We start from the raw sequence: 18,576 nt of genomic DNA on the forward strand, positions 1-18,576 counted from the left end.
TACCAAATTGAATTAAACAGTAAAGCAACCTTCCTGTTCCCCTTTACTCCATCTTCCACTACCTGTCCAGAATCGTACGGTTTCTCCACTACGAAATCCGGGCCCAATGTGCAAAACACAATTCGAAAACCGTTCGAAAATTGAATTGCGGCCAATTCGCTTACTACAAACGGAACCGCCGGTTATGCAGTTCCCTGTTCTGATTACAATTCTTGTTTACAAAGGCGCACGATTCCCGTTCCAGGGGGTCAGTGCTGTCGGAGGTACATTTTTCCCCTCGCCAGGTCGGTAGTGGAACAACAAGTTGCTCGCGGCCTTTGTGTTTGCCTCCTCACTTCCCAAAGGTTGTTACACACGAGCGTTGTTAGTTTGAAGCAGTGATTCGCATTACGATTCTTTTAGTGTATCGGCTTAATGAATCGGCTGTTACGATTCGTTCATTTAAACAAATTACAAACACATTTTGCGTCTCACAGTATAAATAAATATTTTTTGTAGATAACTTTCACATCGCTTGCATTTTATATCCATGATGTTTGTTTAGGGCTTTTGTTCTAGAGTCTGTAATATCGGTACAATAGAAGAAAATAAAAAGTATTAATACATATAAATAAATATCTTCTAATGAGTGAACAAAAACACAATGTACAGGGTGGCGCGTGGAAAAATTAGCTAGATCAAATCAAATGCTCAAAATGCTTCTTTTCCTGTTAACTGCATAACATGGTCTTTTCAAAAGATCTTTTAATTTTAAAAGGCATATGTGGAGTTCACCTCGAAAAGCAGCTACATTTGTAAACACTGTCTTTAACATATCCCCGTAAAAAACAAGACTAGATAAAATCAGGTGCATTTAAGTATTCTATTAATGTGCACACTGCAGCATTCACCAACTAATAGAATTATGTCAATTCTCTCTGATGTAGGATAAGGTTGTATTTTCGGCAAATTTCTGAGATTTTTTTTTGTTTTAACTGACACAAAATGATAACTAGTTGTTTAAGTTATTAAATTAGACAGCTATGTTGAAGTAACGTCAGACATGTCACAGCCATCTAGATTTTATCAAATAATAAAGATCTACTCAGATTAAATCATGTAAATGAAAATATCTAAGAAAATCTTTGTTTGAGGGGTAGGCAACCTTAATAGTATTTTGAAGAGACATGAATTCTCCATCGAATATCGGATAATATACTGGGTATTTCTTTTAAAATAAAAGAGTAAAATGCCTTTAAAGGTGACCAATATTCAATATTAATTTTGTCTCACCCTGTATAACTTTTTGGATCAAGTTTTAATTTGATTTAAAGTACAATAGTAGATTTAACTACATATTGGGCTATACCGGGTAAATTCCAATTTAGGTAGCTTTTATTGTAATTTAAAAAGTGTTCTTTATTTTTAGAAAATGTTAAATATGTCAAAAACCTTACATTTTAGTCATATACTTCTCTTATAAAACTCACCTTTATTTTTCTCCCAGAATCCGAAAATCAATTAATATATAGGGTGCTCCATTACAAAAAACACAACTTTAATATGTAACTTTTTTGGGGGACACCCTGTAAAACCTATATTTTTAAAAAGTGCTCTGAATTAACCTATATACACTATCGGACAAAAGCAGAGCAACACTTCGAGAAATATTTGTAAATCGCGATTTTTTAATTATACATGCATGATAATGTATACTAATACAATAAATTTAAAAACTACGAATTAGGCTATGAGTATTCATGACAGCAAGAATTTTTACTAACAAAACAAATGAATTTATTTTGACATTTAGTTTTAAATGCTTAATAGTAACGCGTCAAAAGTAGAGCAACATTCAAATAATTCATTCTAAAGAAGGGTTTTAGCAAAAGTAAAGGCCAAAACAATTGTGCGAGGTTTATTTTATGTTTTTTTAAACATTTCTATGCTGGATTAGTCATGCCAAGAGGAATTCCAATTTCAAAAGACTTGAAGCAAAGAGTTGTGAATGCATTCATGGAAGGTAACAAACAAGCCGACATTTCAAGACAGTTTGTGTTATCGCGGTACAGTGTATCTAAAATAATTTCATCGTATAATGACAGGGGGCACTTAGAAAAGTTGCCACAAAATCGGGAAGGTCAAAGAAAACAACAGTAATGACCGACAGACGCATCAAAAGAATTGCTCAAAATGATCCTTGGAAGTCCGCACCTAGAATTATTGCCGAAATTCCAGAAATTACGGTTGTTATACGAACAGTACAAAGAAGATTTGTAGATGCATAGTTATTTTGAAGACGTTCAGCTAAAAAGCCGTTAGTTTCGGAAAGAAATAGAGTAGCAAGGCTGGCATTCGCACGTCGGCATTTAACCTGGACCGTCAATGACTGGAAAAAAGTTCTGTTCAGTGATGAAACGCGCCACAAAATATTAAATTCTGATAGAATGAGACGTGTGGGGCGACCAATCAATACAAGGTTTAATTCTAAATACGTAACACCTACAATTAAACACGGTAAAGGCAGTGTATTTTTATGGTGTTGTTTCTCATGGAATAGGATAGACCCTATACACTTTATTAATGACACGATGTTGGACCGATTTGTTTATAGGGATATCATGCAGAATGTTATGCTTCCTTATGCAGAATGGGAAATGCCACTGCGTTTTATTTTCCAACAAGACAACGATCTACAACACTCTTTACAAGTTGTTCAACAGTGGTTTAGGGAAAATGGCGTTCGAGTTTTGCAATGGCCAGCACAATCCCCAGACCTTAACCCCATTGAAAATCTCTGTAAAGAAGTAGAACGTCGTATTCGTACCCAAATGTTTCCAAATAAACAATCCGTGATAGATAAAATTAATGAGTAATTAATAAGTTTGGACAAATCTTCCCGAAAATGTCATTCAGAAGTTGATTGCTTCAATGCCGCGCCGTTGTCAGCAAGTTATTAATAATAATGGATATTCTATCAATTACTAATGTATTACTTTCAATTATTATTGTTCTTAAATGTGTTAAATATTTTTATTGAAATAAATAATAATAAGACACAATAAAATCTGTTGAATACAATTTGTTGCTCTACTTTTGTCGCCCCCATTCTCATCAATTTTTATAATCATTATTATTTACCATTTTTAAACTGATTAAAAGTACACCAAAATTTTGTAAAATATTACTTCTAGTGTAAGGATAGTGTGTTAGTAAACATAGCCGAAAACACAACCTAATATTTTTTTTTATTCAAACATGAATAAAAATGAACTTTGTTGCTCTACTTTTGTCCGATGGTGTATGCTCACAAAATTTCATTTCAATACAAACTGTCGTTCTCCTTGGAGCCTCCGCGGCGTATAAGAGGCGCCACCTTGTATAAGTCTACAAATAAAATGACAGCTGTCTTCATTTCAAAGCATTCGCTGATGCCGTTTTTTTTTAATAATATTGTGTCATAACTTACTAGTAAGTTATAACAGAATTATTGTTTTTTTCATCTGGTTCTTCTAACGAATTATTTTAATGAACATTTTTACTTTGAAACCATAATTAATTAAAAAGAAATATAATTTTTCAAACCTATATTTGTTAACGTGTATTGAATATCGTGGCTGTATGTATGTTACATTCAAGGAATTTAGTCCGTAAATGTACAAACTACCTAGTAAATTGGTTTGCTTAGTTAATGTGTTTACAAAGATCGGCACGTATAGTTTTAACTAGTTACTCTATATACATTACCTGATATCGCCTAAGTCCTTTACTATGACTAGCGGTTCTAGTTTTAATTGAGATATAAATTAGGGCACTGGGTCACTTTAATAAAGTAAAAAATGTTTTTATTTCTTCAAAAACTTCTTTTTCGTTTTTGTTTTCTATATTTATAACTTATGGTATCTGTTTCCTTGTAAAGAAGAGCCCTCCTCCTTCGGAGTCGGGCTCTTATGGCAAAAATGAATATAAACTCATGCAGTTTTTACTGCTTAACAACATGCTTTCATGAAAAAATATCGGTAATTTTGATGCACTTGGGTAATTACTTCCGATAAAACACGCTGTCACATGTTATCCGGCTGATACTGAATAGGTTGTGCTAGTAGTATGCCATATGTGTATGGTGTGTAACAACCTTTACATGTAATATGTATCTCCCGCTGTAGGGGAATGGAGGGTAAATTCGAGCGGCTGTGTCGGTAAATACGGTGCCGCTGGTCTTTATAAAACGGGGCTCTGGAATGGACCTTTGTGCGTCGGCAACGATGATTCCTTTTGTCGAGAGGGTTTAACGAGGTAATATGAGGGATGCTCAGGCTAAAACAAGGAAACAGATAATAGTAAATGTTTCATTTCAAAAGTGTATGATTAAAAACGATTACATAAATATTTTCGTTAACAAAAATAAATTTATGGTTATCACTAAATTTTGTATGTCTTAGTGTCTTTTCAAGGAAACAAAAAATACAGTTCAGTACTCAAATAACTAATTATTAATCTTATTCTACAACTGCGTTAGGTCCCAGTTGAATGAAGTTCAAGGCTAGAGATTTGGGAAAGAAAAATACCAAGGAAGATTTTTGGAGGAAAGAAGATAGACAACATATGGACCAGAAAAACAAATAAAGAATTAAAGCAACTATATCGGGCACCGAGTATAACGGGAGTAGCAAGAGCACAAAGACTGAGGTGGGACACATTGAAAGGATGGCTGAAGCAAGAATTCCTAGTACGATAATGAAACGTGAAATAGGTGGAAAGAGAAGGAGGGATAGACCGAGAATCAGATGGAAAAAGGATGTAGAAGAGGACTTGAGAAGAATAAGAGTGGATGGGCGGAGAATAAAGGCGAAAGACAGAAACAAATGGAGAAAAAGGCATCTATTGATGACTCTATATATTTTAAAATTATCCCTTTATTAATGTTCCCAGCATCGATATTGTCTTCTCTTTTTGTTCACCCTTTTTACACCATAAAAATCCTTGACAGTGATAGGTGTGTCTGTCATTTTAATTTCAAAGTAGTTTATTTTATTTCACAAAGAAATAAGTTGGTACAATAATTGGAACGCATAGTAGGAAATTCCAATTATTGGAACGCATAGGAGGAAATTAATATATTTAAAATTTGAGTGACAAGTGATTACTTCAAAATATATAACCTAACCTAACTGAAAAACTGTATAAAACTGAAAAAATATAATCGAGTTATATTATTAAAAAGAACGGTATGTGTTAATATAAAACAAACAAGAACAAAACACCACATACCAAAAAAATATAAAAAAGAACTATTTCTTATTTTCAAGCTTCAAGAAACTTCCCGCTTGTATTATTGTATTTATCAATATAACTTATGTACAAATACAAATTTATACTATTCCACAGAAATAAATAAAACTACATAAATAAAACAAACTATTTTAATAATAATAATAACACTTACCGAATTTTATACCTTAAAGGTTGATTAATTAAATTTAATCTTAATGTTTTTAAACCGGTCTAGTTTAACATTATTTTTCTACACTACTAAAATCCTTTATTTACCTATCGTGTGATGTCATTATTTTACAGCTACTCGAGTTTTAGTATATGTTTAGTACGATCCTTGTACCATATGCGAGATGCATTAATTATCTATGACGCGATGGTATACAAACTTTATTGATGGTAACTTTATTTTTTTGGTGTATAAGATTTTCTGCCTGGACACCGAGTATTATTATTACACCAAACCAAACCAAACAAAACAAAGAGTATTATTATTACACCAAACCAAACCAAACCAAACCAAATCAAACTATAAACTGTGCTCTGGGTCTACAGTTAATTTTCCCTCCACTTGACTTCAAAAGACACAAAACACACGTAATAACACGAATCAAAATGCACCATCTTCCAAAACTTTTTTTATTAAAATAAATAGATTGGTATGGACGTCATCTGCTTTTCTTCTGTAATCGTCTGTCGAAACCTTAACACTAGTATTTATCAATTAAGTAAATAAATTATAATTGAAATTGTATAATAACGCCTATTTTCGTTTCAGCTGGATGTCAATTCAAGAAATCTTGGCAGGGCCGGTGGTTCCAAAGCGGAGTACCAACACTACTTCTTATCAACAACACCCATATAGAGACAAAAGGTGAATGCTATGAAGAGAGTGGGGACAAATACGTCGTCTATGATAAGTAAGTAAATTATTTCATGTAAAATCATTTGACGAACAGTATGTCTAAAAATATTTTTGCATAAGTTGCATAAAAACACGATTTTGTCTTTGAGACCGACATTTAATGGTCTTTATAAATATTTATTATACTTTATAGTCGGTAAATATTATTTTAACAAAAATATTAACTTGAAAATTAAATGTACTAAAGATTCCCGTACTAAGCACAGTATGAATAAGTTTTTTCTTGTAAAAATTTTAGGGCTTTTGTTCAAGTCTAAATATTGGTGCCCGGCTAAGCGTCGCATCGATCTGATTCAATTCTTACAACTCTTTTACGGCTCATAGTTCAAACTTTATGGATCCGTGCTGGCCACGATTCAATTGAACGAACCGTATTGTAAGCGTTGAATTAATTCTCACGATTATTTGAACGAATGAGCCTTAGAAACGAAAGATCGCATTGTGATCCGATTCAATACTTACAACTCTTTTTTACGGCGCGTCGTTCAAACTTTATGGACCCGTGCTGGCCACGATTCAATTGAACGAACCGTATTCTAAACAATGAATCAATTCTCACGACTCTTTGAACGAACGATCGCATTGTGATCCGATTAAATTCTCACGATTCTTTTTTACGGCTCATCGTTCAAATCTTATGGACCCGTGCTGGCCACGATTCAATTGAGCGAACCGTATTCTAAGCAATGAATCAATTCTCACGACTCCCTGAACGAACGATCGCATTGTGATCCGATTCAATACTTATTTTTTTTACGGCTCGTCGATCAAATTTTATGGACCCGTACTGGCCACGATTCAATTAAGCGAACCGTATTCTAAGCAATGAATCAATTCTCACGACTCTTTGAACGAACGATCGCATTCTGATCCGATTCAATACTTACGACTCTTTTTTACGGCTCCTCATTCAAATTTTATGGACCCGTGCTGGCCACGATTCAATTGAGCGAACCGTATTCTAAGCAATGAATCAATTCTCACGACTCTTTGAATGAACGATCGCATTGTTATCCGATTCAATACTTACGACTCTTTTTTACGGCTCCTCATTCAAATTTTATGGACCCGTGCTGGCCACGATTCAATTGAGCGAACCGTATTCTAAGCATTGAATCAATTCTCACTACTCTTTGAATGAACGATCGCATTGTTATCCGATTCAATACTTACGACTCTTTTTACGGCTCATCGTTCAAATTTTATGGAGTTGCGTTTACTCCTGGTTTATTCTCAAGCCGAGTCTTTGAATAATTATACTACACCGTGCTGGCCACGATTCAATTGAACGAACCGTATTCTAAGCGGTGAATCGAATCTTTTGGCCTACCTCTATTGGTCACTCCTAAAGTATTGAACCACGCGCCACCACTGATACAATGTAACCGCCGCGCCGCCTTAAGGTTGATTCTCACTATACTTTTCGTATCAACTCCTTTCAGTTTCCCTTCCGTTTACATAAAATATTATATCATGTAAATAAATAGGACAATGCACACTATCCGTTCCGTTTCCCTTCTGTTCCATATCCTTTCCTTCCATACATTTTTTTGGCGGACGGACTGAAGTGTATCGGAAACAGCGTTGTCAAGTTCTTATATTTGTACCAGCTCTGTTAAAATTTTGCTGATATTCATTCTTTCACCTCTTAATTAAATCTATTACCTTTTTCAAAAGATAGAAATTTTTAAAATACAACTTGCGTAATGATATAAATTCTACAAGAAAAAGTATGGAACTGATCCGGAACGGAAGCTTACGTATAGCGTCAATACAAAAAAAATACGGAACGAATATGGAATGGAAACGGAAGGTATAGTGAGAATCAACCTTTAACCGTATTCAAAAAATTTACAGAATCTAATATAATAGATAAAATTTACTCTATTATTCATCTTTTAATAAAAGACGTCTCCTTCAATACCGTCAGCAGCGGTCCCATTACAAACCAGAAATCGTGTAAGATACGACTCCGAAAATGTTCTACCACAGTATATGTATATTTTTCATCCCCTCCCTCTTCTGCCACCAGTCAATACGGGAATCTTTCCGCGTGCTCCGAGGAAATTGAAATATTTTTATGCAGCGGAATAACTAGATTTTCGCAATTTCACGTTATTATGACGTGTATCATATACGGAGGAAGAACGGGCGAAGGCGCCGTCATACGATGACGGTTTTTCAGGGGCGGACGGAGGGGGGGGGGGATAAAAGGGAGCGGATAAGGATGGTAATTGTAACGGAGATGGCGGCGGTAAAGAGCGCGAAAGGAAATTGGACGGTTTAGAGTCTGACGGGACGTCGTTTTGGAGTTAAGTTTGGATGCATTTCAATGCTTTTGTATGTAGTTAGTATTTAAATATGTTTACAGGGTTGTTCAACGCATACGACTCGGAGTATTGTAGCTAAACGATCAGATTTTTATAAATAATTGTAAGTTTTGGATGCGTTGAAGGACTATTACAGCTACAATTTAAAAATATTTTTACAAGATATAGAGTGTCCCAAATAAGTAAAAAATAATATAATTGTATTTTTTTAAATGGAATATCCTGTATATTATTATATTTTTAGATTCTACGATTGAAATAAAGGTAAATTTGATTAAGGTGTATCACACTTAACCTTACCGTTTTTGAAATATTTTCAATTTTGTAAAACTGCAATGAAAATGTTACGGCGTCATTTTTCAATACTAAATATTTACTGAAGTTTATGTATTGATCAGATATTGTGTTGCAATAATAAACAAAATTCTACCTTATACAGAGTGGATAAAAATTTACATTAAAAAATTACTAGCTTTTTGCAACGGAAAGTTCGAGGCTAGAGATTTGGGAAAGAAAAATACCGAGGAAGATTTTTGGAGGAAAGAAGATAGACAACATATGGACCAGAAAAACAAATAAAGAATTAAAGCAACTATATCGGGCACCGAGTATAACGGGAGTAGCAAGAGCACAAAGACTGAGGTGGGACACATTGAAAGGATGGCTGAAGCAAGAATTCCTAGTACGATAATGAAACGTGAAATAGGTGGAAAGAGAAGGAGGGATAGATCGAGAATCAGATGGAAAAAGGATGTAGAAGAGGACTTGAGAAGAATAAGAGTGGATGGGCGGAGAATAAAGGCGAAAGACAGAAACAAATGGAGAAAGATAACCAATCAAGCCATGATCTTTTCTTTTTGTAACCAAATGGGCTTGCAATATTATTATTTTTACCACCTGTACATTTTGTACATATGTTGCTTTAAAAAAATTTAGAATGTCAATATTCCATGGGTACAGTGATAAATGAGGTCTAAATTATTAGAAAATGCATTTTCTACGAAAACTTGAAGAGATAAGTATAAAATGGTAGAATGTAATTTGATAGACAATTAAATTGGGCATCTGATTCAAAAATATACATGGTGTTTCATTTAAATTAAACAAGTTATTGCCGTTTAAAGCTAGTAATTATTTAATACATTTTTGGACAGTCTGTATAAGGTAGTATAATTTTTATTATTGCAACACCAATATCTGATCAATAAATAATCTTCAGTAAATATTTACTATTAAAAATACCCTTGGAGAAATGAAGCCTTACATTTTTTGCTGCAATTTCACAAAATTGAAAATATTTCAAAAACGGTAAGGTTTAAGTATGATAAACTTTAATCAAATTTACCTTTACTTCAATTGTAGAATCTAAAAACAGAATAATATGCAGGGTGTTCCATTTAAAAATATACAACTATAATATTTTTTACTTATTCGGGACATTGTGTATCTTGTAAAATTATTTTTAAATTGTAGCACTAATAGTCCTTCATTGAAATTTTGTTTCGATGTTTCAAAATGTTGACACACCGAGCTCAAAAGGTTCGCCATCATTGTCATAAGTTGCCATAAGTTGGCAGGCTAGAATCGAATAATCTATGATAATACCAACTAATCATAATTTTATTGATAAATGTCTCATGACATTTGATATCAATGTCTTGAGAGTCTAGTAAATATGTATCTAATCAAATAACTAATTATATAATATAAGTATCGATCAAGACATTTTACTCTTAAGATTATATTACTTTACATACATATCTACGTGCGCCTTTTATTTTATGTAAAATCTGAAAATAAACTTGTAGAAACACCCCATCGGATTCGAATATATTCGAAGTTTTATGAAACTTCGCTGAGCTTTCTCGTAAACGAACTGATTTCTATTTGCAGCGTTCTCTATTTTTATCGCACCTGCTCGATTGGAAACTGCAACAACCGTCTTTATACTGATACGAAAAGATAGAAAGACATACGCATAAAATAGTGGTACGATTTGACATCGTAGGGATGCTCGCGGCGGGCAATAACGGTAAAATCTGCCGGGTTCGCTTTTTGACGTTTCCATTTGTTCGATAGACCGATCTATAGGGAATTTAGAAAATAGAAGTTGGTTTGTAGGAAAGGTAGCTTACTAGGTCGTGGAATTTACATCACGAGCGTATTATTTTTTAACATTATCTATAGAAATAAAAGTAAAATAATATTTCTGTTTTCTGTTGTGTCAGATTATCTATATGTATTTAGGAATTTTAATAGAATGAAACATTGTTTAAGAATATTATTTTTGTCCTCCATTTTTAATTTCGATATTTAGTTGTTAAAATATGAAATCCTTAGACTTATTGAATAACAAACTATGTTATGGATTTTTTTGAATTGTAATATTCGGAGAGAAGTGCCATTTATATCCATATAAAGTTATGAAAAAAAACTTTTAACAAAATGACAGAAAGACAATAATATTCTTTAATCTTTGATATATTGATACATCATCTATGCAGTTTCATAAAAACGATTTTGATGTGCATTATATTAAATTTAAAATAAAAAGTATTCAAGTTTTCTTTTCCCTTTTAAAACCTGCGTCTATAGTTATCTATAATCGTTATAAAAAGTGCATATTCATTGAATAATGATTGTTTGAACACTCTGTTGAGATCTTAGTGTTCTTAAAAATTAAGCTCACTGATAACTTTAAAAACAAAATCTGAGATAAATTTATTTTCACTATCATTAGATTTTCTAGTACATTTTTTACTTTTTAAGGTTTCTATGGAGAAAAAATTAACATTCGTATTACTATTAGGTATATTATATTTTTCCGTCTTTGATTTTTAGTAAAATCTGAAAATAAAATTGTAGAATCATTCCTTCGTATCCATATACATATATTCGAAGTTTTCTGAAACTTCGCTGAGGTTTCTCGTAAACGAACTGATTTCTATTTGCAGCGTTCTCTATTTTTATCGCACCTGCTCGACTGGAAACTGCAACAACCGTCTTTATACAGATACGAAAAGATAGAGAGACATACGCATAAAATAGTGGTACGATTTGACATCGTAGGGATGCTCGCGGCGGGCAATAACTGTAAAATCTGCCGGGTTCGCTTTTTGACGTTTCCATTTGTTCGATAGACCAATCTATAGGGAATTTAGAAAATAGAAGTTGGCTTGTACGAAAGGTAGCTTACTAGGTCGTGGAATTTACATCACAAGTGTATTATTTTTTACCATTGATACATCTATGCAGTTTCATAAAAAAACGATTTTGATGTGCATTATATTAAATTTAAAATAAAAAGTATTCAAGTTGTAAAATTAATGGATTTTGCATTACCTTTTAAAACCTGCATCTATAGTTATCTATAATCGTTATAAAAAGTGCATATTCATTGAATAATGATTGTTTGAACACTCTGTTGAGATCTTAGTGTTCTTAAAAATTAAGTTCACTGATAACTTTAAAAACAAAAACTGAGATAAATTTATTTTCACTATCATTAGATTTTCTAGTACATTCTTTACTTTTTAAGGTTTCTATGGAGAAAAAATTAACATTCGTATTACTATTAGGTATACTATATTTTTCCGTCTTTGATTTTTAGTAAAATCTGAAAATAAACTTGTAGAATCACTCCTCCGTATCCAAATATATTCAAGTTTTCTGAAACTTCGCTGAGCTTTCTCGTAAACGAACTGATTTCTATTTGCAGCGTTCTCTATTTTTATCGTACCTGCTCGACTGGAAACTGCAACAACCGTCTTTATACAGATACGAAAAGATAGAGAGTCATACGCATAAAATAGTGGTACGATTTGACATCGTAGGGATGCTCGCGGCTGGCAATAACTGTAAAATCTGCCGGGTTCGCTTGTTGATGTTTCCATTTGTTCGATAGACCAATCTATAGGGAATTTAGAAAATAGAAGTTGGTTTGTTGGAAAGGTAGCTTACTAGGTCGTGGAATTTACATCACGAGCGTATTATTTTTACCATTATCTATAGAAATAAAAGTATCAATCTTTCTGTTTTCTGTTTTGTCAGATTATCTATATGTATGAAGGATTTAGTAATTTTAATAGAATGAAATATTTATAGTTAAAGAATATTATTTTCGTCATCCATTTTTAATTTCGATATTTAGTTGTGAAAATATGAATTCCTTAGACTTATTGAATAACAAACCATGTTATGGATTTTTTTGAATTGTAACATGCGGAGAGAAGTGTCATTCATATCCATATAAGTTATAAAAAAAACTTAACAAAATGACAGAAAGACAATAATATTCTTTAATCTTTGATATAAATATTTATACATCTATACAGTTTCATAAAAAAAACAATTTTGATGTGCGTTATATTAAATATAAAATAAAAAGTATTGAAGTTGTAAATTTAATAGATTTTGCATTACCTTTTAAAACCTTTGTCTAGTTATCTATAAACGTTACGAAAAGTGCATATTCATTGAATAATTATTGTTCGAACACTCTGTTGAGATTTTTGTATTCTTAAAAATTAAGTTCACTGATAACTTTAAAAACAAAAACTGAGATAAATTTATTTTCAGCATCATTAAACTGTCTAGTACATTATTTACTTTTTACGGTATCGATAGAGAAATAATTGACATTCGTATTACTATTAGATATATTATATTTTCAGATTTTCTGTAAAATCTGAAAATAAACTTGTAGAAACACCCCATCGGATTCAAATATATTCGAAGTTTTATGAAACTTCGCTGATGTTTCTCGTAAACGAACTGATTTCTATTTACGGCGTTCTCTATTTTTATCGCACCTGCTCGACTGGAAACTGCAACAACCGTCTTTATACAGATACGAAAAGATAGAGAGACATACGCATAAAATAATGGTACGATTTGACATCGTAGGGATGCTCGCGGCGGGCAATAACTGTAAAATCTGCCGGGTTCGCTTTTTGACGTTTCCATTTGTTCGATAGACCAATCTATAGGGAATTTAGAAAATAGAAGTTGGTTTATAGGAAAGGTAGCTTACTAGGTCTTGGAATTTACATCACGAGCGTATTATTTTTTACCATTATCTATAGAAATAAAAGTAAAATAATCTTTCTGTTTTCTGTTGTGTCAGATTATCTATATGTATGAAGGATTTAGGAATTTTAATATAATGAAATATATAGTTAAAGAATATTATTTTCGTCGTCCATTTTTAATTCGATATTTAGTTGTTAAAATATGAATTCCTTGGACTTATTGAATAACAAACTATGTTACGGAATTGTAATATTCGGAGAGAAGTTTTATTCATATCCATCTAAGTTATGAAAAAAAACTTTAACAAAATGACAGACACAATAATATTTTTTATTCTTTGATATATTGATACATTTATACAGTTTCATAAAAAACTATTTTGATGTGCATTATATTAAATATAAAATAAAAAGTATTGAAGTTGTAAAATTAATGGATTTTGCATTACCTTTTAAAACCTTCATCTATATACGTTACAAAAAGTACATATTCATTGAATAATTATTGTTCGAACACTTTGTTGAGATTTTAGAATTCTTAAAAATTTAGTCACTGATAACTTTAAAAATAACTAATATAATAGTTATTTTTTATACAAGACAATAAAATGGTATTTTATCGTCGACCGAAAAGATTAATTTCGGAGACTATAATGCAATTTTATCATCGTGTATAAAACAATATTCTTTCCATAGCGAGTTACGTTTTTCAGAAATTATTATTTCAAGGAATTTATTACGAATAGAAAAAATATATTGTGCTGGGTTGGCGTTGGTTTCTATGTAATTTGACAAATAAATAAAGCTGTCTCTTTAGTTGTCAATTTTGAGGCAATATTTTTTAATTCTCTTTCGTGTCGATTGCTGATTGAATTGGAGCCAGAAAAGGCTCAAAACGAAATAAGTTAAGTTACCAACAGATATTCAGGCTGAGTTGTACTATTCAGGCTGAGTTTGACAAACGCCATATTCAAACTACTTCCATTTAAATCCCGAATAACTTATGAAAAGGAATACAAAAATTTTCAAAAACGGAAGCAATTAAAAAACGTCCTAGAAGAAATAAAAATTTTAACCTATCCTCGCTGTTAAAGTATCATTTAATCTACCCTTGCGGTTAAAGTACTATTTCATCTACTATTTTTGATAGATGTTTAATATTTTTGTTATATTCCACAACTCCGTCCATAGGTTTAGAAGGATAAAACTCCGGAAAAACACCAAATACTTTTACAACGTGTATTTTTTAACAAACCTTCTTTTGCGCCTTAATTTTTCGCTGTCTTAAATTTGAGGTTAGGTTACATTCTTCCTTTTCGGAAAACATGAGCGCCTTCTGCGGCAGGCAGTTAACTTTGTCTATGCAGTTAGCCAAGGCCAACACACTTAAAAATAACTAAGTCTAGACAATAGATATAAAGCAATTTTAACAGTTGCTATTCAAAAAAAATAATGAAATTTTACCATCGTTATATTTTAAGTATTTTCTAGATCTGTTTCAACATTCTTTACTTTTTAAGATATCGCTGGAGAAAAAATTAACATTCGTATTACTATTAGCTGTATTATATTTTTCCACGTTTCATTTTATATAAAATCTGAAAATAAGCTTGTAGAACCACACCATCGGATACCAATATATTCAAAGTTTTCTAAAACTTTGCTGGGCTTTCTCGTAAACGAACTGATTTCTATTTGCAGCTTCCTCAAATTTTATCGCACCTGCTCGAATGAAAACTGCAACAACCGTCTTTATACAGATACGAAAAGATAGTGGTACGATTTAACAGCGCAGGGATGATCGCGGCGCGCGGGCGATAACTGTAAAATCTGTCGGGTGTGCCTTTTGACGTTTCCATTTGTTCGATAGAGGAATCAATACGGAATTTATAAAATAGAAGTATACTTCTTTTCGTAATGCTTGTATGAAACGAAGCTTACTAGGTCGTGGCACATCACGAGCATATCATTTTTACTATTATCTATAAAAATAATGTCTGTTGCGTCAGGTAATCTATAAGAATGAACGATTTTGGAATTTTAATATTGAAACGTGGTTAACAGTTATTTTTTCTACAAGACGATAAAATGGTATTTTATCGTTGACCGAAAAGGTTAATTAATTTCGGGAGACGATTATGCAATTTTATCGTCGTGTATAAAACAATATTTTTTTCCATAGCGAGTTACATATTAAAAAATATTCAGAAATTATTATTTCAAGGAAATTTATTACGAGTAGAAAAAATATTGTGCTGAGTTGGCGTTGGTTTCTATGTAATTTGACAAATAAATAAAGCTGTCTCTTTAGTTGTCAGTTTTGAGTCAACATTTTTTAATTCTCTTTCGTGTCGATTGCTGATTGAATTGGGAGCCAGAAATGGATCAAAACGAAATAAGTAAATTACCAACAGATATTCAGGCTGAGGCGACAAACGCCATATCCAAACTACTTCCATTTAAATCCCGAATAACTTATGAAAAGGAATATAAAAATTTTCAAAAACGGAAGCAATTAAAAAACGTGCGAGAAGAAATAAAGTTTTTAAGCATTTAATACTACCTTGCGGTTAAAGTACTATTTTATCTACTATTTTTGATAGACATAAGGCAATTTTAACAGTTGTTATGGAAAAAAGAATATTATTTTGGTCATCCGTTTTTAATTTATATATATACAGGGTGGTCCGAATTGTATTCCGGAAACTTCGGCAGCATATTCTGCATATAAAAATAAGTAAAAAAGTTCGTATAAATGTATGTCCTAAAATACTTAGTTTCGGAGATACAGGGTGTAGAAGTTTCATTTTTATTTCGATTTTTTCCATATAATTTCTGAAATAACGTCAATATTTGGATGAAAATTGGTGTCTGGAAGTTCTGTGATACGAGAAATCTGATTTTGATGTCAATATGACTTCTATTTGTAGGGGGCGCCACCTACATATGTTTTAACTGTTTTGAAGAGTAATAATTTTTTTCTGTACCTGTATAAAACTACTGAGTGAAAAAATATACATTTCCGTGATTTTTTACGTAAAAAATGTCTCTTGGTAAAAATCTCTACGAGCAACCGTTCCCAAGATATTTAGAATAGAAATAGTCAATACATGTCATTATTGACAACAGATAAATAAGTTAGTTATTTGACTGAAATTATTAATTTGGGAATTTTTTATTTTTTTTAAATTAACCATAATTTTTTTTTTCAAAATAATTATGAAAAAACAGTTTTTGTTAAACTTTTGGCACAAAAACATCTCAAATTTATGATTTCAGTCTAATAACTATTTAGTCAACATGTTTAATTTATGCCAATGATGAGAGGTAATAATAATTTCGATTCCAAATATCTCGAGAACAGTTTTTACGTAAAAAACGTAGTGAGTGTATATTTTTTAACTCAGTAGTTTTATACAGGTACGGACAAAAAGTTATTATTCTTCAAAATGGTTAAAACACGTGTAGGTGGCGCCCTCTACAAGTAGGAGTCAAATTGACATCAAAATCAAATTTGTCATGTCAAAAAACTTCCAGACACCAATTTTCATCCAAATATTGACGTTAATTCAAAAATTATTTGGAAAAAATCGAAATAAAAATGAAAGTTCTACACCCTGTATCACTGAAACTAATCATTTTAGGACACATTTATACGAACGTTTTTACTTATTTTAATCTGCGGAATATGCTACCGAAGTTTCCGGAATACATTTCGGACCACCCATATATTAGTTGTTTTGTCCTTTTAAAATATTAATACCTTAGACTTATTGAATAATAAACTATGTATAATTAACTCTTGAATTGTAATATTCGTAGAGAAGCTTCTTATAAGTCATGAAGCAACTTTTAACAAAGTGACATAAAGAACAATAATATTCTTTGATTTTTATGATATGAACACGTCTATAAAATTTCCTAAGGTTGTATTTCCTAATTAATTATTTTGTCAATAGCTCAAGGTAGTGTCTACCTGTAGTTACAAGGGATTAGTTTAAAACGAATAACATTTAGGACTGAATTAAAGGTACATTATATTCATTTAATATTTTTTTGACAATTTTGTTATTAATTTTTGTAAAATTCTCAAGAATAAAAAAATTATAGTTTTCTTTGTTTTGACTTTTTAGCCAGTAGATTTTTCTTTCGTAGCTCCTGGAGATTTGATTACTTTTATAGTTTTTTGATTTATAAGTAATGTCTCAATTTATGGTTCTTCAAATTCTGTGTCCGCAATAATAATAATTTTGTAATAACTAAATATCGTAATTGAATAATTGATTTATGATTATTTATAATTAACAAAAAAAATAATCTGACGATTTGGGAACAATTTATATCAAAAATTAATATATTATTTACCAATAATCCATATAATTTACAAACAATAATTCTATTGATTAAAAGTGTTTGTAATAATAGTCAGCATTTATAACAATTACAATATAAATAAAATTAATAATTACGAGTATATACCTAATAGTTTTATTATTAAACATTATTAATATCCGTAAGAGAATGAATAAATATAACTCAATAAATAAACGAAAATAGCGGAATATTATATATTTATATATTATTGGGCTGCAAGTTAAAGTTCTTTTTGTGGTGCTTTTGTTTTTAAAAAAAAACTCAGTTTTACGACGGTGAAGCTTTATTGACACATTAACAATATGCTCTTGAAACGTATCAACAAAGACTTAAAGGTCCGCCCAAGCAATGGAGAATTTATAAGTTTTAACTGCTGACACTTCACAGTACATTCTGGAAATGTCGAGATTAAGAGGATACATTATTAAGAGGGCATAACCATATTAATAGGTGAATATAACATGCATCCCCATTATGAAATATTGTTTTTATTTAGAACAAAAGAAAACAAATGCAATAAATTATACTTATTTTGAAAAAAATAATTATTAACTTTTATAAATATAATAATATATTATATCACAAGACCTATAAATTTAATCGATTAAACTATTCAAATATATTTTGCGCGTGATTTTGCTTGGAAAATAGTTGAATGCACAAT

The 18,576-nt window shown here is 31.4% G+C and overlaps 1 protein-coding gene across 1 annotated transcript in view; it reads left to right on the forward strand.

Annotated features, from left to right (window-relative positions):
• The first annotated feature begins 1,938 nt into the window (after positions 1–1,938).
• The window catches only part of LOC115889418, a 50,566-nt gene continuing 33,928 nt past the window's right edge, over positions 1,939–18,576 (forward strand). The window contains exons 1-2 of the mRNA XM_030909406.1: positions 1,939–2,002; positions 6,032–6,173. Of these exons, the coding sequence (XP_030765266.1) occupies positions 1,939–2,002; positions 6,032–6,173 (206 nt within the window). The remainder of the gene's footprint in view (positions 2,003–6,031; positions 6,174–18,576) is intronic.

This window comes from Sitophilus oryzae, unplaced genomic scaffold (assembly GCF_002938485.1).
Source record: "Sitophilus oryzae breed Bouriz unplaced genomic scaffold, Soryzae_2.0 scaffold_813_pilon_pilon, whole genome shotgun sequence".
Taxonomy (NCBI): Eukaryota; Metazoa; Arthropoda; class Insecta; order Coleoptera; family Curculionidae; genus Sitophilus; species Sitophilus oryzae.